We start from the raw sequence: 23,597 nt of genomic DNA on the forward strand, positions 1-23,597 counted from the left end.
GGACAGCAAGTATCTGTCTGGAAGTTACACATTTCAATGGAGAGCTTCTCCAGGTACAAAGTCTCTCTAGAGACAGCTCTGAAACACTTTGCTGTGTATTACTCTCAGCTTTACCTCCTCTGTTTATTAGCTCCTGAACAAATTATTTCCCAAAGAATGGAAAAGGGACGAGAGGAGTGAGAACTCCTCCGTTTGGACTTTAAACCTTTCTGGGTATCAACTCGAGCCCGGAGTTTGTGCAGAGTCCGAGCCAGCGACGTCCAACTCAGTACACAGCACAAAGGGGAAATGGCACAAAGGTTTAAATTACTTGTCAGGCTTAAAACTGAAGTTCAGTTCCTTTTCTCAGGAGGCAGGAGCGTATCAGCCTCTTCCATTTTTTTCATTTGTTCTGAAGTGACCATGAAAAGGAGATAACTGTGCATATTATCAGTTCAAAAGCTGCGGCATATATATTCTTTCCACTTATTACCAAAACAAACAAAGCAAGAGTAACCACCTTTGCTTTGCAGATGTTGGATCAGCTGCATCTATTTCTTTCGCATCAACAACAAAAAAAAAAAATCTTGTTTCTGTAATTGTTCTTGTTGTGTTTCAGCAATGAAAAATCTTACTCTGCTTTCAAAAGAAAATCAGAATTGGACTAACAACTGAGGGCTGCTGAGAACAGCAACAGAATCCATAAGTTATTTAAAATATAACACTAGTGCAAAACAAAACCAAAACGGTATCTTTCAATAAGCCAACTGCACATTGAAGTGAACCTATGAAACTTTTCTCAGAAACACACATTCCTCTTGATAAGCAGCCTTTGGCAGTGGCAGAATTCCCTGGCACATTCAGAAGCATCCCTGAGAAATGCCGAGTTTTCAGTCAAGCCTTTCATCATTCCATCCCAGCCCAACATCGTATCCAGTGCTTAACTAGAGCAGAGAACAAATAAAGAAGCCATACCTGCTTTATAAGCACACCACTTAACATATTATCAGAAATTGCATCTTTTTAATACAGGGGAAACAAAACCAAAAAATTACAGGAAGACAAAAACCCACACACTTCCCCCTTATGTGCCTTAGAGAACAGATTTCAGTGAATTTTATTGACATATACTGCAAAATATTGCATAGAATACATTTGCTTGAATTCAGAAGGGGCCAAGAGATTTAACTTCCATTCCCCAACTGATTAACCAGCTCTCCAGAGCCATAAACACATAAGCCTATAAACCCTCCCGTTCCCCCTGCAGACACAATAATAATTTTCATACTTCTCATCTCTTTAGAGAGCATTAAAGAATACATATGAAATTCCTGAAGCCATTCAAGGAAAAAAACCCACTGTATGATGACACTTTGATCACCTATGATTTGAAGCTTCCTTTGGCTGTAAAAGAGGCATTACTTACGCTTCAGAAAAGACAAAGCAACGAGAATGTCATGGAACAAGCTGAATTATAAAGAAAGAAATGTTTTCTTGAAAACATAAAAAGAGAGATTTATTTCTTGGAGTTCTGCTTGAAAACTGCCACACCTGTCACCTTCTGTTCTTCCTCCTGAGACCAAGCTTATCAATACACGCTCCTTAATATAGGAACTTTCCACTTAAATTTCTCCAGAAACTTGAGGCGCTAACTTTGCCTGGTTATTTATTACTACCCACCCACCAATTCCTTATACAAGTTCGGTAGCGTTTCCGTTTGGCCCCTTTGTCCTGCTGACTATCCCGAAGCAGTGACTTGTCCGCCTGGACCTGAACTCGGGGAATACAAAGACAACTGACGTGCGTTTTTCTGACTAAAGGGAAGGCAACAGTCAGTTTTCTGATACAGGTCAAACTGAGCACAGGTGGCTTCATTCCAGGCTGAACAAGAAAAAAAATTAAAGCGCGGTTTAGATCAACAAGAATGCCAAAGGGTTTCTGTGCGTGCCCTTCCCCTAGGGTATATTCTTCCTTCAAGCCACTTACATGTTAAGGATTGAAAAATGAATTTAACACTGTTTCACTGGAAGCTCAAGTTCTAGTTGTCATTACATGAGCGACTGCAACACACCGTTATTTGGGGTTTTTAAGCAAGGAACTAATATTTAACAGCAAAACTCCATCCTTTTCTTCTCCTGCCGAAACCCGCAATTCCCATGGGCAAAAAGGAAAGGTAAGAATTCAACCTCATTCTTCAGCTATTCTACACATTCTTTTCAATTGCTTCTTAATTCCACGCAATAATATTTTTTGTTTGCTTATTTATGGCAGGCCACTTTGGAAATGACCTATTAGAACCTCAGCATGCCCGGGAGTTTCAAATAAACATTAGGAAACAGACTTCGTGTCCCAAACCCTTCATTCTCTGTACCATATTGCTTCTTCAATTTCATGGCCCATCACTGACACACTGAACCATCCATCAAATCTCATTCTAAATTGCCACATGTAAAAGTTTCTCGGTATCCAGTCTACTTGTAATACAGATTACTGTCAAATCCTTGGATAAGTAAATGCACATGTATAATTAAGTCCACTTAAAATGAAACTAGTCTCAGAATTGGGGTATAAGGCTTTTGTATCCAGATTTATAACCTTTAATAGGAGCATTAAAATAAAGGGAGTAACTTTTACGTAATGGAAAACATATCGCTTTAGAGAGAAAGTACGGGTTAACTTTAGAAGAGTGTTCCGTTTTCTGTTTGCAATCCAGTAGCATGTGCGTGTCACTACAAGTTCACTGATTATTCTATACGTGGCATTATCAAAATGCAACCGTATGCAAATTTTTTTATTATTATTTTTTTGAAGGCAGCATTTCATCTGAGTTTGAAGATGAAATTTACCACTAGAGTTCACTCTGTGTTCTCAGGATTACTCAGTACATGAAAATACAAACATCAGTAATGAGCTCTATTAATGCAGGTTTCACTTCAAGCTAACTTAGATTTGCTTCACACAGTTAAGCGAGTTCATTTCATCGGAAAAAAATATTCCCTGAAGCAAAACAACATCAACTACTGGGGATGATATCGCCCAACACATTGCTGAAAAATAAATTGTACTGATTGGATTTTTTTCGTTTTCCCCCCAGCAGTACTTTTAAAAATACAATGTTTTAATGATTGTTTAATTTTCATATAACTAGAATGTAAATCCTTTACGTACTGCTTTGCTGCAGCTGCAGTATAAAGTCTCATTTTTCATGGAAAAAAACCTAATTACATGGTTCACCGAGTTGCCTGTGGTAACACATCAATTTTATTTACATTCAAAAGTTGGACTTGGGTTTGGTCACAACACTCTCGTTAAATCCAAGCACATTTTATACAATCATTCTCTCCAATTCATTCGTAAAACCTCGCTCTAGCTTTTATTTGAGAAGGATTCTGGGCTGTGATCATCTTGGTTTGGATTTCCAGCACTTTCTGTGCAGTGTCACCTTTAAAGCACCAATTTTATTCTGCCCTTAAATGTGGACGGTTTTGCTGCAAAGGCTGGTCTGGCCGAGATAGTTCTGCGAAAGAATCATTAAACACTCACTACAGGACACAGCTGTTAATGTTTCACAACAAATGCCGAGGCATTTTTCCACAAAAACACAACAGAAACTAACACTACCATGTGGCCAATAAAACCTAAAGATTCATCACTCAACATTTCAACTATTTCAACTGAACTAAGGTCGTATTTTGAAAGCAGGAAGGTTCAAAGGAAAAAGTATGGTATTCAGTAGAGAATTTCTTATCTCCCATCGGTGTCTTTCCTGCGAACAATTTTCAGAAGGTAATTTGCTGCAATTAATAGTAAAACCTCCACATTCCAAAGCAGGAACAGATTTAAAATGTTAATTCTTGGGAGATCAAAATTAAAAAAAAAATCATATAACCCTTAGGTAGATTTCAGTATTTTTTTGTTACCTTTTAGACTTAGATACTGCAGACTGTAAAAAGTAAAAAAATGTTAGAAAGGGACGTCATTGACTGGAATTGATGATGAATTTCTGAATGCCACACAAATTCATTTGACGCTGCTCTGAGATTCACTGTCAACATCGAGAGAAAAACCACTGAAGAAAAGCAGCATTAAGGAAAAGGTAAGAACAATCTGACTTCCAAATGGGAGACTCAGATTTGATTTTTTAAATTTTTTTTTTTTTAAACAACTCATAGCCTTGTTGTCTATAACCATAAATGATTTTAAAGTAAAAAGAGGGAAGAAGCTGAGGTGGTGGGAAGAATATTTATTGTAAAGAGAGAATGAAATAAAATGAAGACATCTTGCCCAGACACAATAAGGCTCTTGTCAACTTCATGTGTATCAAAGGAGTTGGCATTTTCCCATGAAGCAATTCCTTAATCCCAAATGATGGCATAATAACCTCATTTAATATGCCTCCTTGAAAGAAAAAGTTTATTTTGTCTAAGCTAAACTTCAACTGGCAATCACCAGACACCAATTAACAGTGTCAAATATAAGGGTCACAGAACAATTCTGCAAGCTGAGAAAGTATGAATTCACTTTCAGATCCCATCTTCTTTCCAAAAGAATGCGGAACTTTAACTTTGTTTTCATGTCTTTGGAAGTAATCTATGCCAAGCAACTAAGAAAATGCAAATTACTTATCTTATTGAAAGTCTTCAACCCAGAAACAGACTTTCCAGTAACTTAATATTCCACTAAAGTCTTCTGTCATATGAACCTACTTGCTAATTCCACTCCTAACTCAAGAACAGGCAATTAACCATTTTCAGATTTCACTTCAAATTATTAATAAGTGCCACTCGGCTGCTTGATATTCGTAGCTTTTTAAATGGCAAGCCTTCAAAAATATTGCAGTTCAGCTCCTGCAAGATTCCTTTTCTTCCCTGTTCATAAACTGCTTTTCCGTCCATGAGCCGGTCTCATTCTATCCAGTACTGAGCACTCCGGTAATTCTGGGTGATGCGGTTACCCAGAGCACACAAACCCATGTTGCGGTACACGGGCCGTGTTGCGCACCCTTCCAGTACGCCTGTCAAAGCAGGAGACCAGGAGATAACCCCGCGGTGATTTCACAAGGTATCAAAGCCTGCCATAAAGCCATCTCGGCAGCAAATACTCCCTTCTTTCCCCCTTTCTTGATCTTATAATAGAATGAAAGATGTAAAAGCACTTTCATTAAAAGCAGTGCTATTCATTTGCATTCCCACTGCACAGGAAGACCTGCTTCTTCTTGATTTTACCCATCGCTTCATACACTTAAATATGTTTCAACGGACAGGAACATCTTCTCGTTCAATAATTAACATCTCACCGCACAGCAGCTACGAACACATTTCATGTCTCCCAAAAGAGTTCCCAATTCCTTACAGCCACAGGAAACCAAACGCAGCACCTTTAAAGGACCTTAAATAGACTATTCAAAATTGAAACGGAAAGTGAAGGACACTGTTCACTCCTCGTTTATCCTCTTTTACAGTAGCAGAACCAAGAAAAAAAATATTTCTTTCAAAATTCAAGTTTTCCGTTCTTTTTCTTTAAACCCTTATAAATACTGAAAAGCACCACCTACTTAACATCTGTAGGCTGAACATTTACTTAATTTAGAAGACTTAACTGATAAACTGGAATTTACTAAGTGAGCATCCAGAACCCTACCTACCTGTAATAAAAATACCTAAACTGAACTCTGGCAAGTGATTCTTCCCACGAAGCATCACTGAAAACATGACTGGCGTGTTCTGTTTAACTGCAGGTGAAAATCCGCCCGTCAGCAACGGGCAGGTAGAGAAACAAGAGCAGAAATGAAGTCTGGGTTGCAGCTATATGGTCTAACGTGGATGCCCTACAAAAAGTCCTTCCCACAAGTAACATTTTTTCCTCTCAGCATTAATCAGCACACGGGGATTACAACTGCGTCAGCCCGATATGCCAAGAATTCGTAAACAGGAATGGACGGAAGCTCCATGTTTTTCCTGTCGTCGATCAAGCTTTTAAGCCTACCAAGCTGTGAATATCCTGAACAATTATCTTCCAGGAAAGATTTACCTAATTAATTAATTTGTGCTTCAGAAGAGTTTCCTTCAAAATCCTGATGTTCTACATCCAGTATAGTACAAAGATGATTAGTTTCTTTTTTGGGGGAAGCACCTCCAGCAATTAACGGATCAAAGGCAATTTCCAGACAATCTGGAAAAATAAAGGCTTTGGCTCAAAAGAATTCAACCCACAGAAAAATAGTAACATTATACATGCACCACCTTTCCTTTGCAAGTCACTCCCCCGACAACAAATAGGTTCCATAGGAAGAACCGTCAATCTGATCTAAGGGGAAAACACCTCTAAATGACTTTTAAGTGAGAACAACTCAAGAGTTAACTGCAACTTTACCAACACTTCAATGATGATTGCCCCAAGAGTAGCAAAATGCTCAAGCTTTATTTTTCTCTCCACAAGCTTTGCGCTGCTAAGCTTCTATTTTGAAAGTATATGATAAAGCGCATGTCACAATAGAGGGTTTTCACTTCTGTGCCACGCGTTGCTCCGGCCAACAGTAACGGCTGGGGGGACAGACGGGCATCTGGGGCTTCTCATCAATGCCCCACATTCCTCGTATTAGTTTGTCTCATTTTCATAGCTTCAATACATGTGGCAGCAACCCCAGAATCAGCATTTTCAGGCAAACAAGCTATTAAGGTGATAGTTCTTGAAACAAAACCGCATCTTTCTATCAAATGGCCAGAATCTCACCCATTTTCGAGATGCTGCCTGACATTCTGCCAACCTCCCGAGTCCACCGCGGGGGCACCTTCAGCCACCACAACTGTGTTCTCAGTAGCGACACGCACATTAATCCCTGCATTATTAACCCCTGCGTTATTCCTGATAACTCAAGTATTCTGTACCACAGATGCAACAGACAAAGCTGAATCTATCCATAAACTCAATGTGCAGATTACGACTTCATAGACAAAACCATCAGGCAAAACGTTGTTTAAAATGTCAGACGTAGGTATTCTCTGCAAAAGCAAAGGCAGCAACTAAGGAACAGGTGTCACCTCCTTATAATCTACATGGAATGCACGAGATGCAAATCTGGGGTAGGAGAAAAAGAATAAAAAACCAACTAAAACCAAGAGTCAAGTATAAATTCTCTGTGGTGCTCCAGATGGTATTTGGTCACCAAATGCAAATGAGATCACTGCAACTTACAAATCTACCAATTCCCTGTCAAAAACCCTGCCAACACTAAGATAAAACCTCCGCTCCATTCTTGTTCTTCCGTAGAATTTACAAAAAAATGTTTTTATGGGAAAAGGTACAGCAGCTGTAACACTTGTCAAACCTCTTCAGGCAGTACTATCATTAAATAGCATTTATCCTTGGGAAAACAAGACTTCTACAACCAGAACACTCCCAACTCTTTCAAACTTGTAAAAACCACTCAATTTTTTTCTGCCATTCCGTGACCCTGTACCAATTAGCTTTTTTCACTTGGGACGGAATAAAGATCTTCTGCCTTTCTTCAAATTAAAATCCAATCATAATAAAAACCAGAACACAACAGCTGAGCCTGGCAGGAGAAAGAAATGTAGGAGTATGTACAAAAGACACACCTATGAAACACACAGCTGTCTAGCTAATCCAAGTATTTAACTGATCTATAGCTGCTCTACAAATAATTGTTTTTACTTAATCTCCCATGACAGCATTTAATTATCAACACAGTTTTGGAAAGCTACTACATAAACAACTGCTCCTAGTACCTCCTGTTTAGAGCTACTGAGTTGTTTTCCCCATGACTATTTGAAATTCTTTTGTTAAGCACAAATTGTTGTTTCCAAAATCATCTACCCTGAATGTTACAAAGATAAGGCAACCCACGCAGTTCATATGCAAAACTGTACAAAGTGGTTCTGAATGAAAAGCCTCAGTCTGGACTTCTCGTTCGTTTAACCCAAGTAGTAAATGTCACACAAATTATTTGAGTGACTCAGAAAAGTCAATAACTCTAATTTAGGATTGAATGAATAAAATGTAAAGGCTTAAATTGAAGTCTTTTTATTACCCTAATGAAAATTCCACTTTTAAAGCACAAGTCTTAGGCGGGAAATAAATCCAAAACACTGTGAGCAACTTCATCCTTGGTAAGAATTCATGATCTATTAACGGCCGTTATTTCCTCAAGTTCCTACATCTCAAAATACAGGAGCCACAAAGCAGACAATGTTTCGGGCAGCCTCTGGTCTTCCACTCTGCAGTGTCAGATTTCTGGGACTTGTGCTCCTAAACATCGGAGTTCAAACACCAAACCACAGCTCTGGTCGTGGAACTAGAAGTTACCGACCTCGGCCACAATCCAGCCCCTACCAACAGGATTTTAAGCCAACGCAGCTCATGCCACGACCAGGTTATGCCGAACCAGCTGACAGGCACCTAAGTTACTGCGCTTCAGCAACTTATTCTCTGTTTGTATGTCCACACGCAAAGTCCTTTATATTTTCAGGAGCACGTAAACTCGGGAAACTAATTTCAGCTCTCAAATATTTCGGGTCTGCTTCTACAATAAACAGCAAAATAACGCTGCTTTTTCTGCCCTCCTGCTGCGTGAAACACCGAACGCATGTCCTTTGTCGTGTTTCAAGGAATCAATGTACACAAAGGCCTCATTCACGGCAAATCCGATGTTCAATATTTTGTCAATGCTGATGCTTGAACTCAAAAACTATTAAAGACAGCAGGACGGCCCTATCAGCAGTAAAATTTGTAACGCTTACAATTTACATCGCTTTCAACTATTATCTGATAAGTCATTACAAGCATTTCAATATGCTTTTAACACAGAACAAGTAAACCTATCGTTACGTGATTTACGCGCGTTACAAAGAATTCTAAAACCTGCAGTGGAAGGGGGCAGAAAAGGAGATTACTCCCCAAATTCCTGTAAGGTCCTGACAGCAGGAGCGTATTTCTTCTTCTTTCAACTACCATGTACTTCATTCCTCTACGTGAGTTTTACTTCATAAAATTTTGGACCAGGCAAAAAAGATGTGTCAAAGCGATGCTGTTCTCTATTTGCTGTACTCTGGTCCATACTATACTTGAGCAGGTTCAGCTATTCATATATTTAAACGCTTCACCATACCATGATCACTGGAAGTAGCGTTATATTGTTATAACCAAGATGTTAGATATAAACAAGCTACATCGGTTTAAAATAAAACAGAAGCTGTCACCTGCAACTCCCCTTAAATAAAAAGACACTTAAGTCCCATATATTGCATTTGAAATATTAAATAAACGATATTTCACAGAGAGAAAAGCATATATTATTAAAGGTTTCCTGGGTAAGTAGAAATATTAGCCAGGCCTTCATTCAAAACAGGTGCCTCATGAAAAATTAATGTCACTGGAATGGCTCGGTGCAGCACTTGTGAGCCATCTCTTCAATTATACATGAGCACAGAGCTACCTACACAAAATACACCTAAAGATACACAGTGTTTCATCTCTGTGATTTCGCAGGCTGTATTACCAAATAAACAGTCTGAAGACAAGTGATTAGAACAAGATAATGAGCAGGAAAACGAACATAGCATAACCCAGGACCAAAATAGTATAGGGTAGAAGCAGGGAGCTAAAGGACAACTAAAGCACGCTTGACAAATACAAGATTCTATAGATCTGGACTGGTACACAAATTTTATCAGGAAGTAACTAGAAGTTCTAGAGGGCTACCAGGATATAATTTTTTTTGCAAAAAATAAGGAACAGATCCTTATTATTGGTCTGGGACTTTTTTAAAGTTACTGCAGGATTTTTTAAATTATTCTAGAATTGATAAACTTTACTTGTTTTCATCCAAGACACGATAGGTAAAAATTCACTCAATCTAATAAGACACCTTTTAAAAGTTAACATTTTCAGACAAACTAGGTCTACTCATAGCAACAATACACCACTGAAAACAAATTAAAATATAGTGGATATAGTCAAAACCAAAAAGGATCGCAACAGATAAAGTTCGTTTTGTTCTGCTGTTTTAAGGCCACACATTCTGGAGACACTGAGGACAATCCAAGTTGAATAAAACTTACAGTCACACAAATGTATCATTGTCACCTTTGCCCTACCTTCCCTTTCCTCTTATTACATCCACTTGTTGTAACTTGCCTCCATTTATGCCCAAATCCTGTAGCGTGATCAACGTGGCAAGTTCTGACCTTGTAGAGTTACCTGAGGTGCCACGGAGTTTACTTGACTCTATAGCATATGTCTTTTGTTTCATCAACTGTTATCTTATGCCAGGGTTTATTTTTTTATTATTATCCTTTGAACTAGAATTTACTCTGTTTTCCAGTGCATCTGAGATATCAGAAAAATCTAAGTAATGATGCTAGATGTAGATCTCCTAAGTTCATTTCAAGCTTCATTCTTGTTATCTGTGGATCACTTGCAGCAGAGAAGTCAAATTTACAAGCTTTTTTTTTTTTTGCTTTTAGGTCTTAAAATACTAATTGTGACAAAACTGTATACGGTACCAATTAAAGCCTTTAATGACAAAGTTCATTTTTCCCTGGAAAAAAATAGAAATAAATCAAGAAACAAGGAAAGAGAGTAACTTACTGTGCAGTTCACGGTGTATCACATCGACGAGATTTGGTTCATCTCCCCACCAGAATATCCACAGCTCCTTACAATCCGGTTTGACGTCCCGGCGCCACACACAAAGCAAATTGGCCTGCAAGCAGCGGATGAAGCTGAGCAGAATCGGATCATCCTGTGCTGGGGCTGAAATGATAGGGCCACAGTCCCCATGACCTTCAAAATTGTATCTACGCCATTTGATGCCGGTGAGTTCGGCCTGTGGGGAGGGAAAAAACCAACAAAAAGCGCCATTAAAATACTACTTCCAAGTTTTGTTTCATTCATAGTACTGGTTCATTTCATCTTCATTGTTGAATTCCTATAATTTAGCTCTAAGCAGCCAAAGTTAAAAACTCCTCCTACTCCCATATTTTCCTGGTTTTCTCCTTCAAGGAAAAAAAAAAAGTTACGAACAGTACTGAATAAACCTGGTTTACCCCTGCTTTCAGGTTTTCTACCACAACGTGACTCATTTCCAACAGATACATTCATTTCTAACCTTAGTGTTATCTTATTGTGATCTCACAAATTAGAAGGAAAAAAACCCAAACTGGCAGAAGGAATAAGGCCCATTCCCTACATGCTGCTCGGGGCTCAGGGGGGTTCGGTGTCAGCCCTGGATCTGACCGCCTGATAGTCACAAACAGAACCACTAAAGGACATAAGAAAACCAAACAAGTGACTTACTGAAAGTGGTGAAATACAGTTTCATATTGTGATGTTACAGGTTTACCACACCTGCTTTTTATTTTTATTTTGCTCAAATGAACAGAGTAAGGGAAGTTGCGATTTACTGTCTCTTGACCAGACAGAATTTTCTTATTAACTACCAAGGAGAAATAAAAAGAGGAGGAAAATGGCTACTCGGAATTTTGGGAGAGATTTTCTTCTACGCAGGTTTAAAAGTCTGAAGGAGTGTAGGTGTCCCACTGCAGAGCAAATAAACAACTGCCAGGGAAAAATCACCAAATCACCAAAGTACTCAAACCATGAAAGAGTTGGCAGCTAGAACCAGGTCAGCCGAGCAAAAGTTCTGATTTTATTTGTTTTTCTTTTCACCTTTAATAGCAGATACAGCTGTCACATTCAGTCTCCCTCTGTCTCTGCAATTGCTGCCTTTGTAGCTACTTCTATTACCCTCCCCATCACACTCTTCCTCTCCCCTCCGGCCCCAGTTTGTCACTGTCCTCTCCTTTCTCTCCACCGCTCCAGGAGCTGCCCAGACACAAGGGTAATACTCGTGTGACTCCCAGTCTAGCTAGCACTATCATTATCACATAAAAAAGTCAAATGTATACACTCCGTGTTCACAGTGGGCTTGTATTCTAGTTTCTAATCCATGCTCCCACATTCTCACTGCTGTTACTTCCCTCTACCGCTTCATTTACAGTATTCGCACCTTCACTTTGCTGCTCAGAAACAGCTCAGCTCTAAGTGGCCCTACAGGAAAAGCCGGCTGGTCTGCAGCAAGGAGCTGCAAGAACGCAAAATACAGCGGCTGCACCTTTGACAAGAAGAGTCATTGCTGGGGAGAAGAGCAAAGACACAGCAGTGGAAACGCCAGCTGTAGGAGTGCCCCCCGCACTCCTCCTAGTAGTAAGTTAAGCTGTATCTAAACAGTAAACTTGCTTTTCCATTCTCCAGATAGTACATATGGGAAATATCAACAGGAAAACGGGTGAATTTTTACTCCTAAAGAAAACAAAAGACTTGCACCTTCCCATTTTCATCATCTGCACCAGGACATCTAACCTACTGGCCTACCCTGCTCCTCCCGAACCCACCCCACATGTCACATACAGAAGGACCTCCCTTTTCAAGTCCACAAACTTAGATCACTTAGAAGTTTAAACTCTAAAATTTACTTTCCTTCACCACGATAGCTGGAAGGCAGCTGTAACTTGTTCAAGAGTCAACTGCTAAGGAGCTGAAGGTGATGCTCATTGGACCAACATAAGCCAAAACTACCTGTATTTCTTCCCTCATATATACACATATATATACACACATATACATATACACACCCACATTATATATATATCTCTCCTCTAAAACAGTTTCACCTCCTTCTGCCTGTATATTGCCCAGCATAGCAGGGTTCTAGCTCACAACCAAAGCTCCTGTGACTATGTGTCAAGGACTATTTCCCCAAACGCTGATTACCCAGGTTGCCTATTTAATTTTCTCTGAAGAGGCCTCAGTGGGCACACAGGAATACAGTGGCTGACCTCCACTGGGAAAGGGAAAAATCTGAGAAAACACTGAAAAGCAGTAAAATTGTTTTTATTTTTTGCATGCCCCTAGACCACCAGTTGCAGAAGCAACGCTACCATCCTGTATCACGTCACCAGGGTACCGACGGTGGTGAAATCGCAGCCAGCACTGGATTATCCCTGCTACAGACTATCTACAGCCAGCACCGCTGCTTTTGCATTCGGGCAGAAACGCTGATCATGCACTCAAAAGTGTTGGGGAACCATGGAAAGGCAAATTGGAAAGGACAGTCGAGACTGGCTGGGATGCAGAGCACACACACCACGTTCTTGGCTCAGTGAGAACATGTGAGCACAGGAGGAAGAGGCAAAAGGGAAGGACGAAAATTATTTTTTCACAGTAGGGTGCTGTGTAGCACTGGAACATCTCACGCATTACTTAATACTCTAAAAGAAAGTACTTACACGCGCTTCTCTAAAATATCTACATCTGTTCTACGCAGATCTCTATAGTCTGGAAAAGGAATGTGCAGAGTTTCTGAAAGAGTATAATGAATATGACTCCGGATCACAAAACAGCAAAGATCAGTGCGAGCATAGGCAATCTAGGAAAAAAAACTGTAAATGCTTGTTATTGTGCACTAGGAACATATGGGAAGTCACAAACAACATGGAATAGGAGGATGGCAAAAAGAACCACCAAAAAACCCAATCGAACACAAAAGGTTAGTCCAGAGCACCACTCAGTCCACCAGCACTGCAGGAACTGGAGATGAGCTGTTGGAAAAAGCAGACGAGCTCTTGCAGCTTGGTGGCAGCTCAACCCACAACATCCCATCCATATGATAGATGAAATATCATCGAGAAAAGCAGACAGAAACCAGCAAGAGCTGCAGCCAGTTTAATTCTATACTAACCAACTTCTGGAGTGTCTCATTCTACCGACGGTGAGGGATCACCAGTGACCACCCGCACAGAAGATGACTCCCAAGACAAGGAAGGGCCAAGTACTGGGGGTTTTGGACTTGGTAGCACCATAAAATGAGATCTCGCACATCATTTCCCGGTCGCAGTTGCAGAGATGCAATTCAATGCATTTAGTTAGATGTCTGTTTCTGTCTAAATTCTTAAGAGGTGAGCACCAATACTAATCCCTGAGAACTTCTAGATTTTGCCCTCATGTTAATTAAAACCGAATTCAAAAGGTCTGAATTCAGAAGTAGTACACAAGAGAAGACTGCACCAGGAACACCTACCTATATTCTATGCCTCTACACATGTTTTGTGTGAAGTATTTAACACACTATAGGGAGAATATCTGCATCCACGTGGAGGTTTTTTTAATTAATTTATTTAAACAAAAAAAACATCACTAGTTTTAAAAGTCCTCCATCGGCAGGAGGGTTTTTACAGTCAAGACAACCTACGGCTTGTGGTTCTGGTGACGGTATTAAAGAACTAAATGTGGTTTCATTTATGCTTCAGCAGCGGTGAACACAGGCTGCTCCCAACACTACAGCCTCCTCCTGATCCCGGCCATCTCCCCATCTGACATCACATCTAGCGATGGTGCAATCGTTGGGTGAATGGAATCAGTTCGCCAATTTAAAGATGAGAAACAAAGAAGAAGGATGTTTATCAGATCAGCACACTGACAGCTTACCCTGCAGCCACGTATTCACCGGAGCCGGCGGTGGAGCAGGAGTGAGACCGTGCAGCTGGGAGCAGCCGTGGAGTGGGATCTCCCCTTCCACTGACAGCTCCAATCAGATAAAACAGAACATTAAACTGCACACAGACTGTTGATAACGTACACCTTAAACCAACACAAGCAAGCACCGGGGCCAAAAGCAGCCCCGGACCGGGCGGCCTTCCCTGCATCATCATCTGCTCCAGACTTCACCTCCAGTGCCGCTGTACGGCCGGGCTGCTGTTTGCATAGTCACACTGGGGGGAACTGACTGAAAACCACAAGCATTATAAGAAACTTCCGGGTTTTTTCCTCTACTCAGATCAGCCCCCATACCTGGTCCATTAAATAGCCACAGAGATGCTTGTACCAGTAAGAGAGAGGAGAGCAGAGCAGGTCAGGGAGGGCAGAGCTGCTTGTTGGAGTCAGACTGCTGGTTCTAACACAGCCTGGAGCACTCACCGAGATAGAAACCAGGACTGCCAACCTGAGGACGCAACTGTGAACATGCCGTTTTACTCACAACTGGTTAGAAATGAATGCAGAACAAAGCAAAAGTCTTGCCAGGTGATGTAATCTATTGTGTTTCTTGCATCTTTTCCCAAACGCATAGTCTTGGCTTATTATGGTTGCTAGTCTTGGCTTATTATGGTTGCTATAATATTCTTAGCACTAAAATGCCTGACAAAAATGGAACTTAAAAATACTTACTTTTAACCAACATTGTTAGAAAGTCATGTATTACACAAGAGACTTTTTGCTTTGGTTTGTAAAGGAACATTATTTTGGAGGATCATGCTGTGAAAGGTTCAATTTCCCAGATAAGAGGGGCTTTTTAAGATTTTTTTTTCTTTCTAAATTCAGTTAACTGCAACTGGACACAGAATAAAGCGTTTATAAGGCGCCTGTTCTAAATGCACTGAGCCAAGCCTGTAAGGAAACACAGAAATCAGATCTCTGTGTCTCACAGTAATATCCTAAATCCTCACTAACATTCAAGTTTTTACAGTAACATTCCCAAGACACAAAAAGATCTGTTTCTGATGCATCCAAAAGCAGCTCTCAGGGTAGAAAAGTGCATTCAAACCCAAAACTCCATGTAGGCACTCAAGAAATAGGCATTGATGAAAACACCATCATGCCAATGTTTTCAGTCAGACACACGGCCATGGAAATAACGTCATTCATAGTCCTTTGAAAAACAGAGCAAACACAGGTTTCCTTCCCCCTAGGTGACTTACCCATTATGCTCTGCACCATGGAACAGCTTAAAAAAATTAACTAAGAGCATTCAAACTTCTAATATCCTCCATACACATAAGCAAGAAGAGACAGAGAAAGGAAATTTGCAATTCGCATCTCTCTGCAACAGCTGAGGGCTGGAGCCATTTTCACTCCAGGACAGCATCCAGAATGTCAGTTCCTAGTAGGGATAAAACCCGAGCTCCAATTCTTTTTTCCCCCTCCTCAGGCTTAAATCAGAATAATAGACAGGCTGGAAGGGTCTTCTGCTGATCTCATGGTGCTCCATTCAGATTGGCAGAGCTTAGGCTGCTAAAAAAAAAAAAAAAAAAAAAAAAATCACAATTCCCCAGTTACATTTCACACCGCACAACTCCATCCTGGCATGGCACCAGCAACCCTGAAGATTTAATTAGTGCTGTGTAGCCACTGTGACTACTTTCCTCTTCTGCAGTCCTCACAGACGGAACACAAACAAAACACATCTTCCACCTCTTGGGTTTTTTCCCATATCTCCATCAAATGCTTTGTGGACTACGCGTGTTGTATGGGAAATGGACAGAGAGCAATTCTAAATGAACTTCTTCAGAAGACTTGAGTAATTCCATCCATTTTAATAAACAAAGCTCCCTTGTAGAGATGATACAAGAATACAGACACAACAGAATTACAAAAAGGCAGAGCATCAGAAGTTTGAGCTATTCCTGTGCTCGGCCGCACCAATTTCTGTGTTACTGTACTTCTCTACATTAAAAACAATGGCTAAAATTGCATAATCACATGTTATTTTTCCTGCTACATTATAGTACAGAAAGGTGAGAAAAGCTAAGGCAGATTCGGGCCTCAGAGCGCAAAAAAAAAATGGTACTCCAGTACTTCCAAAATGGGACGAATAGACAAAAAATGAGGCAAAGATCTACAGAAAAGGTTTGAAGGGTCTTAGGAGCAAAAGAACTAGATATTGACCACACCAGCCCTCGGCTCCAACCCTGATTTCTCAAAGACTTCACGTTTCATTGTCGGGTCATTCTATCTCTCCCAGTTCTCCTACCTGAAACAAAACAAATCCAGGTATAAAAATACCTCCCAACTGCCTGTCCAAAAGGTGCTGCTCAAAGTCAGGTCTGCGCACGGCTTCAAACTAAGTCGCTCTAATTCTCTTTAAGAAAAGAAGCAAGTAGTCTAAAAAACAAAAGCACACCACACCACTTAAGCCAGGGACTTCTACAAACAGCTTTCATCATGTGAAGCTGTCCTGGCGTACCTTAAAACACTGGATTTACCAGCCTCTGAAGGAAGTTAGGCACAAGCTAAACAGTTCCCCTAATCTAGATATTGGTTTGCTTCTACGTTGGATACTGCAGTTGCTAAGTGTCTTTAGTCTACAATTTATGTTTCAAATTGGAGCACAAAGAATGTAAATGCCATATATTTATATATATTACCAGTTTTATGAGAGTCTCATCTTAGAAAGCTTCGTTCAAGTAAGTAGCTACTCTGGAGCCACTAGAGACTCGTACTAAGGACGACACACACAAGTAAAAATCTGCATAAGAAAGCCCTTAGTTCATAGTCCAAGAATTTAAACTGTAGTTAAAGGTGTCATGGGAATTACACCACCATTTTAATTAAATGCTATAAGATCTTGCAGACAGATTCAAGATTAGCACCATCTGTTTTGGTTACAGCGTTTCAATTCACTACATCATCCTCACGCAGCAACAAAATATCATTTTGCACTCTACTCAAGCCATTTAAATACCAGATAAAATTTATGTCATCTTGATACACCTTGCTGGGAAGGAAGGACAAAAGGACAGAGACAGGAGGACCGAAAAATACCCTGTAATAAAGCAGCGCTTATGGGGGAGGCTAACGCACAGGTTGACAGGACCTCGTGTCCCCCACTCCCACCGAAATAAAATATTTAGTAACGTCTGCCCAAGTCCCTGTCAAGTGAATTGAAAAAAGAGGCAAGAAAAAAAGAAAAACATATCAAGGAACAGATGAGCCTGCTTAACTAAAAAAATAATTTTCTTCATAGTTATATATTATTCCTACACTCCTATTTGGATAACAAAACTTTTTACAGCAGCAGCAGTACCTGTACGTGGACAGTCTGTCTTATTTTTACTCCGTGGTCTACAACTCTCTTGGCTTAAAACCCCAAAACCAATCAATGGTGTAGTCTCCTGAAATCAGATCATTTACTAAACTACATATTAACATTCCTCTCTTTATCCTAGCCATTAAAAAAAAAAAGGAATAGTTTGTGTTCCCTTCCCTCAGGCTTATCCTTTCTGCCCTTTAAAAAGGGAGATGAAAAAATTACCGTTTCTTTGTACATTAGTTCTTAAAACCAGCAAGAAACTGAGCACACCGCTGCATGCGGCATCTTTCTGCCGGACAAATCCCTGGCTCCACACCACGCTGCCCTCTCCCTTCATATCCCAAACAGATTATCTAAATGCTGCTACTTCAGAGGTGATGGTGACAAGTGACAGTGGCAGGGCATTTGTATGTCATCTTTTATCTCTGCTAAGTCTCGGTGAAGGGTTTAACTGGAACCAAAATCCTATTATCTGATATCTTCCCAACGGACTCGTGTACCTGGGGACATCTGAGTATCGCAATGTCAGGAATATCAGGAATGTCTGATATCATAGTATCGAGGACCAAAAAACCTAACAACCTTCTAAAACAATACAGTCTACATACACTATTATTAAAAGCCATAAAGTAATAGTGTGAGCTGTTGTGCCTAAAAAGTAAATAGTACCGACAGAAATTAGATCTTTTTTCCCCCATTCCCTATATGTCCGTGCAACCCTGTGTATGTGGGAGAGGAAGCAGCCAGGATGATTAATAGATTACTTCAAAGCAACCAAAGTCAGACCGGTCCCAAGAGGAATGCGAGGTGGCAACTAAGAACCAGCTTTCCCAGTGGAACATACAAAAGAATTCCAACGTTAATGTTCAAATTTCAGCAGTTCTGGCAGCTGCAGAAGCTACAAACAAAGAAGTTTTGAGTGACAAGAGAAAGCATAATCTGATCAAAAGGCCCAAATTTCTGATAAGTATCCCAACCCTCACAGATTTTCAGGGTTAGATACTAAAAGACTGAAACAGAACCCAGCAGAGGGAAGGAAAGACAGCACACACTGACATGCCAAAGTTGAAACAGTATCTTCCTAGAGTCCACTGCAAAAACAGGCTGGTACAAGAAAACAGGATGTTATGAATTCTTAGGAAAGAAACAGAAGGTGACACAGAATTCTCGGGCCATCACGATTCACATGTAGGTCTGCACCTTCCTCACTAACTGCAGCTGTTTCCCCACACAGAAAAGCAGAGAAAACAGAAAAGTTACAACGATTTTCAAAAAGTGTATGTTTCATACAACAAAAAGCACTCAAGGATTGAGGCTGTTCCATCTAAGAGAGGGACATTATGAAGGTCTCTAGAGAACAGCTGCTCATTGTGTCTTCCAGGTATTAAATTAAATTAGCAGAATGCGGACTCAAACTGAAATGAGATGACTGAACTTTGTGTCAGGATAAAATCTTGGGTACTAATTTTTAAATTGTTTATTAATATCTACCTGGTTCAAGAAGCCTTTCAAGCATATATATCCAGAGCCTGGCAGATTATTCAAGGGAAGTATTATGACATCTTTGACTTAGTCTTGTATCCTCCTCCAGGTAACTGCTGATGGTTAGGGCAGGGAGGACTCTTTTGCAGCCGAAGTTTTGAGTCCCCAAGAGCCAGGAATCATACGAGCATCTTTGAAACCTTTACCAGCACATGGGGAGCAGCGTTAACGATCACCCTCAAAACAGCTCTCAGACCTGTCAGCCTCAAGTCAGCACCAAGTGCCCATCAATAAAACAAAAATAGTCATTCAGGATCCACTCTATGAACTCCTAAAAAAATTCAGTATAAATAATAATAATAAAAAAACCCCAACCAAGTACGAAAAAGGAATTTTTGAGAGAAGACCTTTGAGTTACATCAAGGTCCTTCTACTTCAGTGAACGGCAAATCTCCAGTCCCTTAACCGATCCAGCAAATCTCAGCACGTTTCTAAAGCTGCGCCTGGCGCATCCGCTCCCTTCCGCTGCAAAGGCTGGGACCGAGTTCAGTAGCCAGAGATGCAGAAGGATAACGTGATAACGCCGCGAGTTGAAGGGCTGAGATTTCGCCACTACTTGAAAAGAGGTTTTCAAGTCAAAAATATTCAAAAAACAAAAATATAAGATAACAAAAGACATGTCACCAGCAGGAGAGCCAAATTATAAGCAAATTCATTATTTTCTTGTTTAACTAAAGGAGGAAGGAAACGTCAAACATCAGAGTCATACAATGGGCTATCAGATGTTTCCCAAACCAAGTAATCCGACATATGGGCAGAAAAATAAAAATTTAAAAACAAAAAAAAGAAAGGAGGTGGGCTGGAGGAAGTAAAAACCCGAGCAGAGTAAATTTTGGCATACTGAGTTCAAGAATGCAGGTCTTTTTCTTCCCTTTTACAGAAAACTGTATTTAAGAGCTGAGCACTAGCACATTATTGTACACCACAGCAGCACAGAAATAGAGTCAGACAGCCCCAGGTCTTCAACATCAACGTTGTCTCGACCGATGACATCAAATAAAACTCAAATTGTTAGGCAGTCTGCCAAAACCCCTCAGCCCTTTAAAAAACCATCACCTCAAGAATTCCTTCATGTGAATCTTCCTCAATATCGAAAGAAGTAAATAAATCCACTACATGACTGGTCATGTAGATTCATTTTGCCAGCTTTCTTACTGCCATTCCTGCAAAGACAAGAATCCAGCAACTCCTGCCAGAAGGAAATTATGGAAACTCACAGAGAACTCAGGTCAGTATTTTATTAAAATACACATATGAAATTAAATAACCAGAAACACTGGGCTGAAAATGAAATCGGTAAATTCAGAATAAAGTAATTTAACCAATTAACCTGTCAGCAAATTATTTTTTTATAAAAATACTTGACATGGTCACTACGAAATGTTCCCGGAATGAATTTTATAAGTCACCCAGAACCACTTACAAATTCAGTAACACTGTAGACATATATGAAGTGAGATTCATAAAAACCTGACACCCAGGAGATTGCAGATATACCAGACTAGATTTGAAAACTTCCTAGTAAACCAGAGACTCCAATAAGAAAAATGTCATGGGTTTATTCACAGCTGTCATCTATGAATCCATCATTACCAAAAACCAGAAGGTTACCAGCGCCTGGTCAGTAGGTACAGAACAGTTTTCCTCTCAACTTCACTTTCAGTCCTCTCTTCTCACAAAATACTGTATTTTATGAGAAAATATGAAGCTATAAGAATAGGCAACAACAAGGCACTGACCACAGCATAGTTCTTTTAAAAGTAAAAGATGACTTAAATAAAGTTTAACTGAACCGGCTTTAAAGATCCTTCTCTCAGATGTGGATTGCGGTCAGCCAGCCCCTTTGATCTCTCCTCAACCCAAGGCACTGCCAAAACCTGGTGGGGAGAGAGGGGGCCAGGGGGTGCCCAGGCAATGAGAAGGGGACGAGTTTTTCACTAGGTCAGTTCCCTGATCCAGGCTTAAATGTGAGCTTATCAACCATTCTGGGGTCACCAAGGCATAGATGAGAGTGAAGGGGGAGGGAGAAAAACGAAAGAGAGGAAAACCCACACCTATTATTCTGTAATTAGTATGCTTTTCATGAACAAGACTAGTCCACTGCACCCTAACACTGGCTAAGTAAAGAAAGCAGAGCTAAGTGCCTAATGAGAAGCGATGCAGAAATAAGTGTGTCATACACTAAAAATTAATTTCAGAAGACCGTCGATGCTCATAAGCTGATTAAACATACTCCTTACTATAGGGACAAGATCTTTTGTGTATGTTTGAGTTCATCTGCGTTAGTCACATAAATGTAAATATTGCCTAAGGGCGCCTTTATACAACAGCAACACACAATAAAATTTCCTGTGTCAAAGAAACAAAGGAGAGAATGTCACTGAAAGCTCAAGTCACATTTCCATACGCACTATTGCAATTCTGCTCAGGAAAGCGAGTTAAGCCAGACATGACTCAATGAGAAATAACATTATTTAACAGACTGAGGTAGGAAGTGAGAGTCCGGATTTCTCAGAATTAATCAAAATTCACAGCACAAGCCAAAGGAAAGACATCTTAAACCTCTTACATTTGGGAGATACTGAAAACCAGGCACCTTCTCACTAAGTAAAAGGGAAAGAACCCTCCCAATCTGGAAAGTTACACTTACTATATGGTATCAAAGTAGTTTATGTTGAGACGTCATTATCGTTTTAACGCACGGCCCTCAGATTTTGAGGGCTGCTAGAGCAGAACGTTTTTATTAGCTGGTTTCTCTTCGAAACTACCAGTTGACGTCAGGGAACTTGGGGAAAGAGGATCTATTTTTAAATTAATACTTCGACCTTCAAGTGGAAGCGGTATAAAAGCTTTGTCTGAGGAAGAGGGATGTCCCCATGTAAATATATACTCCATAAAAACACATCTTCTGGATTTGATTTGGCATTTTCCGCTAAAAACACTCATGCACTTTTAAAACTGGCAAGATAATGCTAAAATGAGCTTGCTTCTAGTCAGAGCAGATTTTTTTTCAGATTATTTGTGTTACTATGGCACCAACAAGTCGCAAATCCCACTGTGCTAGACTCTACACAAAAAGTACACTACCCACCCACAGAACAGTAAATGAACACACACAGACTTCAAAGAATTTAAACTATACTCGTCAGCCTTCAAGACAACAGCCTGAAAAGCCCAGCCACCCATTAGTGCTATTAGGTTGTCTGCAAGATCCCACAAACCAGTTTGGGAAAAGGGTTTGTAGGACAGTAGCAAGTCTGTGGACATCAAGTGGTAACTTTCCACAAATAAAAGCAACGCCTAGAAAGAAAAAAGAAAGATACGGATTTCTAATTGGATGATCCTGGTGTATATTGACAGGGTGAGAGAGGAAAAGTGTCGCGGCATTCTTGAGGTGAGCGGGGATGTTTTAGTGAAACCCTGACAGGAGGACGTTGCCATAACTGAGGATGTAAATGTGGACACTGGGGTGGGTGGAATTCCTGTAGGGATCGAGGACAAGGAGACAACAGGTTAAGTGTTCTCATCCAGCGAAAAGAAAGCTTCAAACAGGCACAGACATCCAACCTATTACAACGTATAACAGCGATATAGTTCAGGTATTTAAAAAGCAGTGTATCTGCACGCACATGCACTTTTACCAAGTGCGTGGTACGAATACTTAGTTTAAAAAATGAAAAAAAAACCACCCATAAAAATTCCTTCTTCATCGAGTAACCAGTTAATCAAGTTGACACATTCAGCAGATATGTCTCATAGCACCACAATTTTTTTTCCACTGAAGTTCAAAAATTCCAGTGTCTTTAGATTTTTTCAACAGAACTGCATTGTCAAGAAGGAAAATAATAGAAGAAAGGTCTGCCTATAGGATTAAAGAGATCCTTCTTTCACATGAAGAAGTGCTCTTGGAAAGGGAAAAAAAAATTCAAGATCAAATGAATCTGGGGGGTGCTGAGAACTGGGGTTATGATGCCAATACTGCACTCATTATGTAGAAAAATCCAGAAATGTGTATTTTCAGATAGTGTTACAGCAAGGAAAAATTATGATTCTTAAGATGCAGTTACCTAGGTTGGTTTATTTGTTGTTTGGTTTGGGTTTTTTGTTTGGTTTGGGTTTTCTTATGTGTGTTCATTTGGGGGTTTCTTTGTTTGTTTGTTTTTAATAGGGCAGCCTAATATTTGAGTATTTT

At 40.1% G+C, this 23,597-nt stretch overlaps 1 protein-coding gene across 1 annotated transcript in view; it reads right to left on the bottom strand.

The window, feature by feature from the left end:
- MED13L (mediator complex subunit 13L) overlaps window positions 1-23,597 on the bottom strand; it is a 187,022-nt gene that overhangs the window by 157,629 nt on the left and 5,796 nt on the right. Inside the window, exon 2 of the mRNA XM_065646184.1 lies at window positions 10,588-10,825. Within this exon, the coding sequence (XP_065502256.1) occupies window positions 10,588-10,825 (238 nt within the window). The remainder of the gene's footprint in view (window positions 1-10,587; window positions 10,826-23,597) is intronic.

This window comes from Caloenas nicobarica, chromosome 16 (assembly GCF_036013445.1).
Source record: "Caloenas nicobarica isolate bCalNic1 chromosome 16, bCalNic1.hap1, whole genome shotgun sequence".
NCBI lineage: Eukaryota > Metazoa > Chordata > Aves > Columbiformes > Columbidae > Caloenas > Caloenas nicobarica.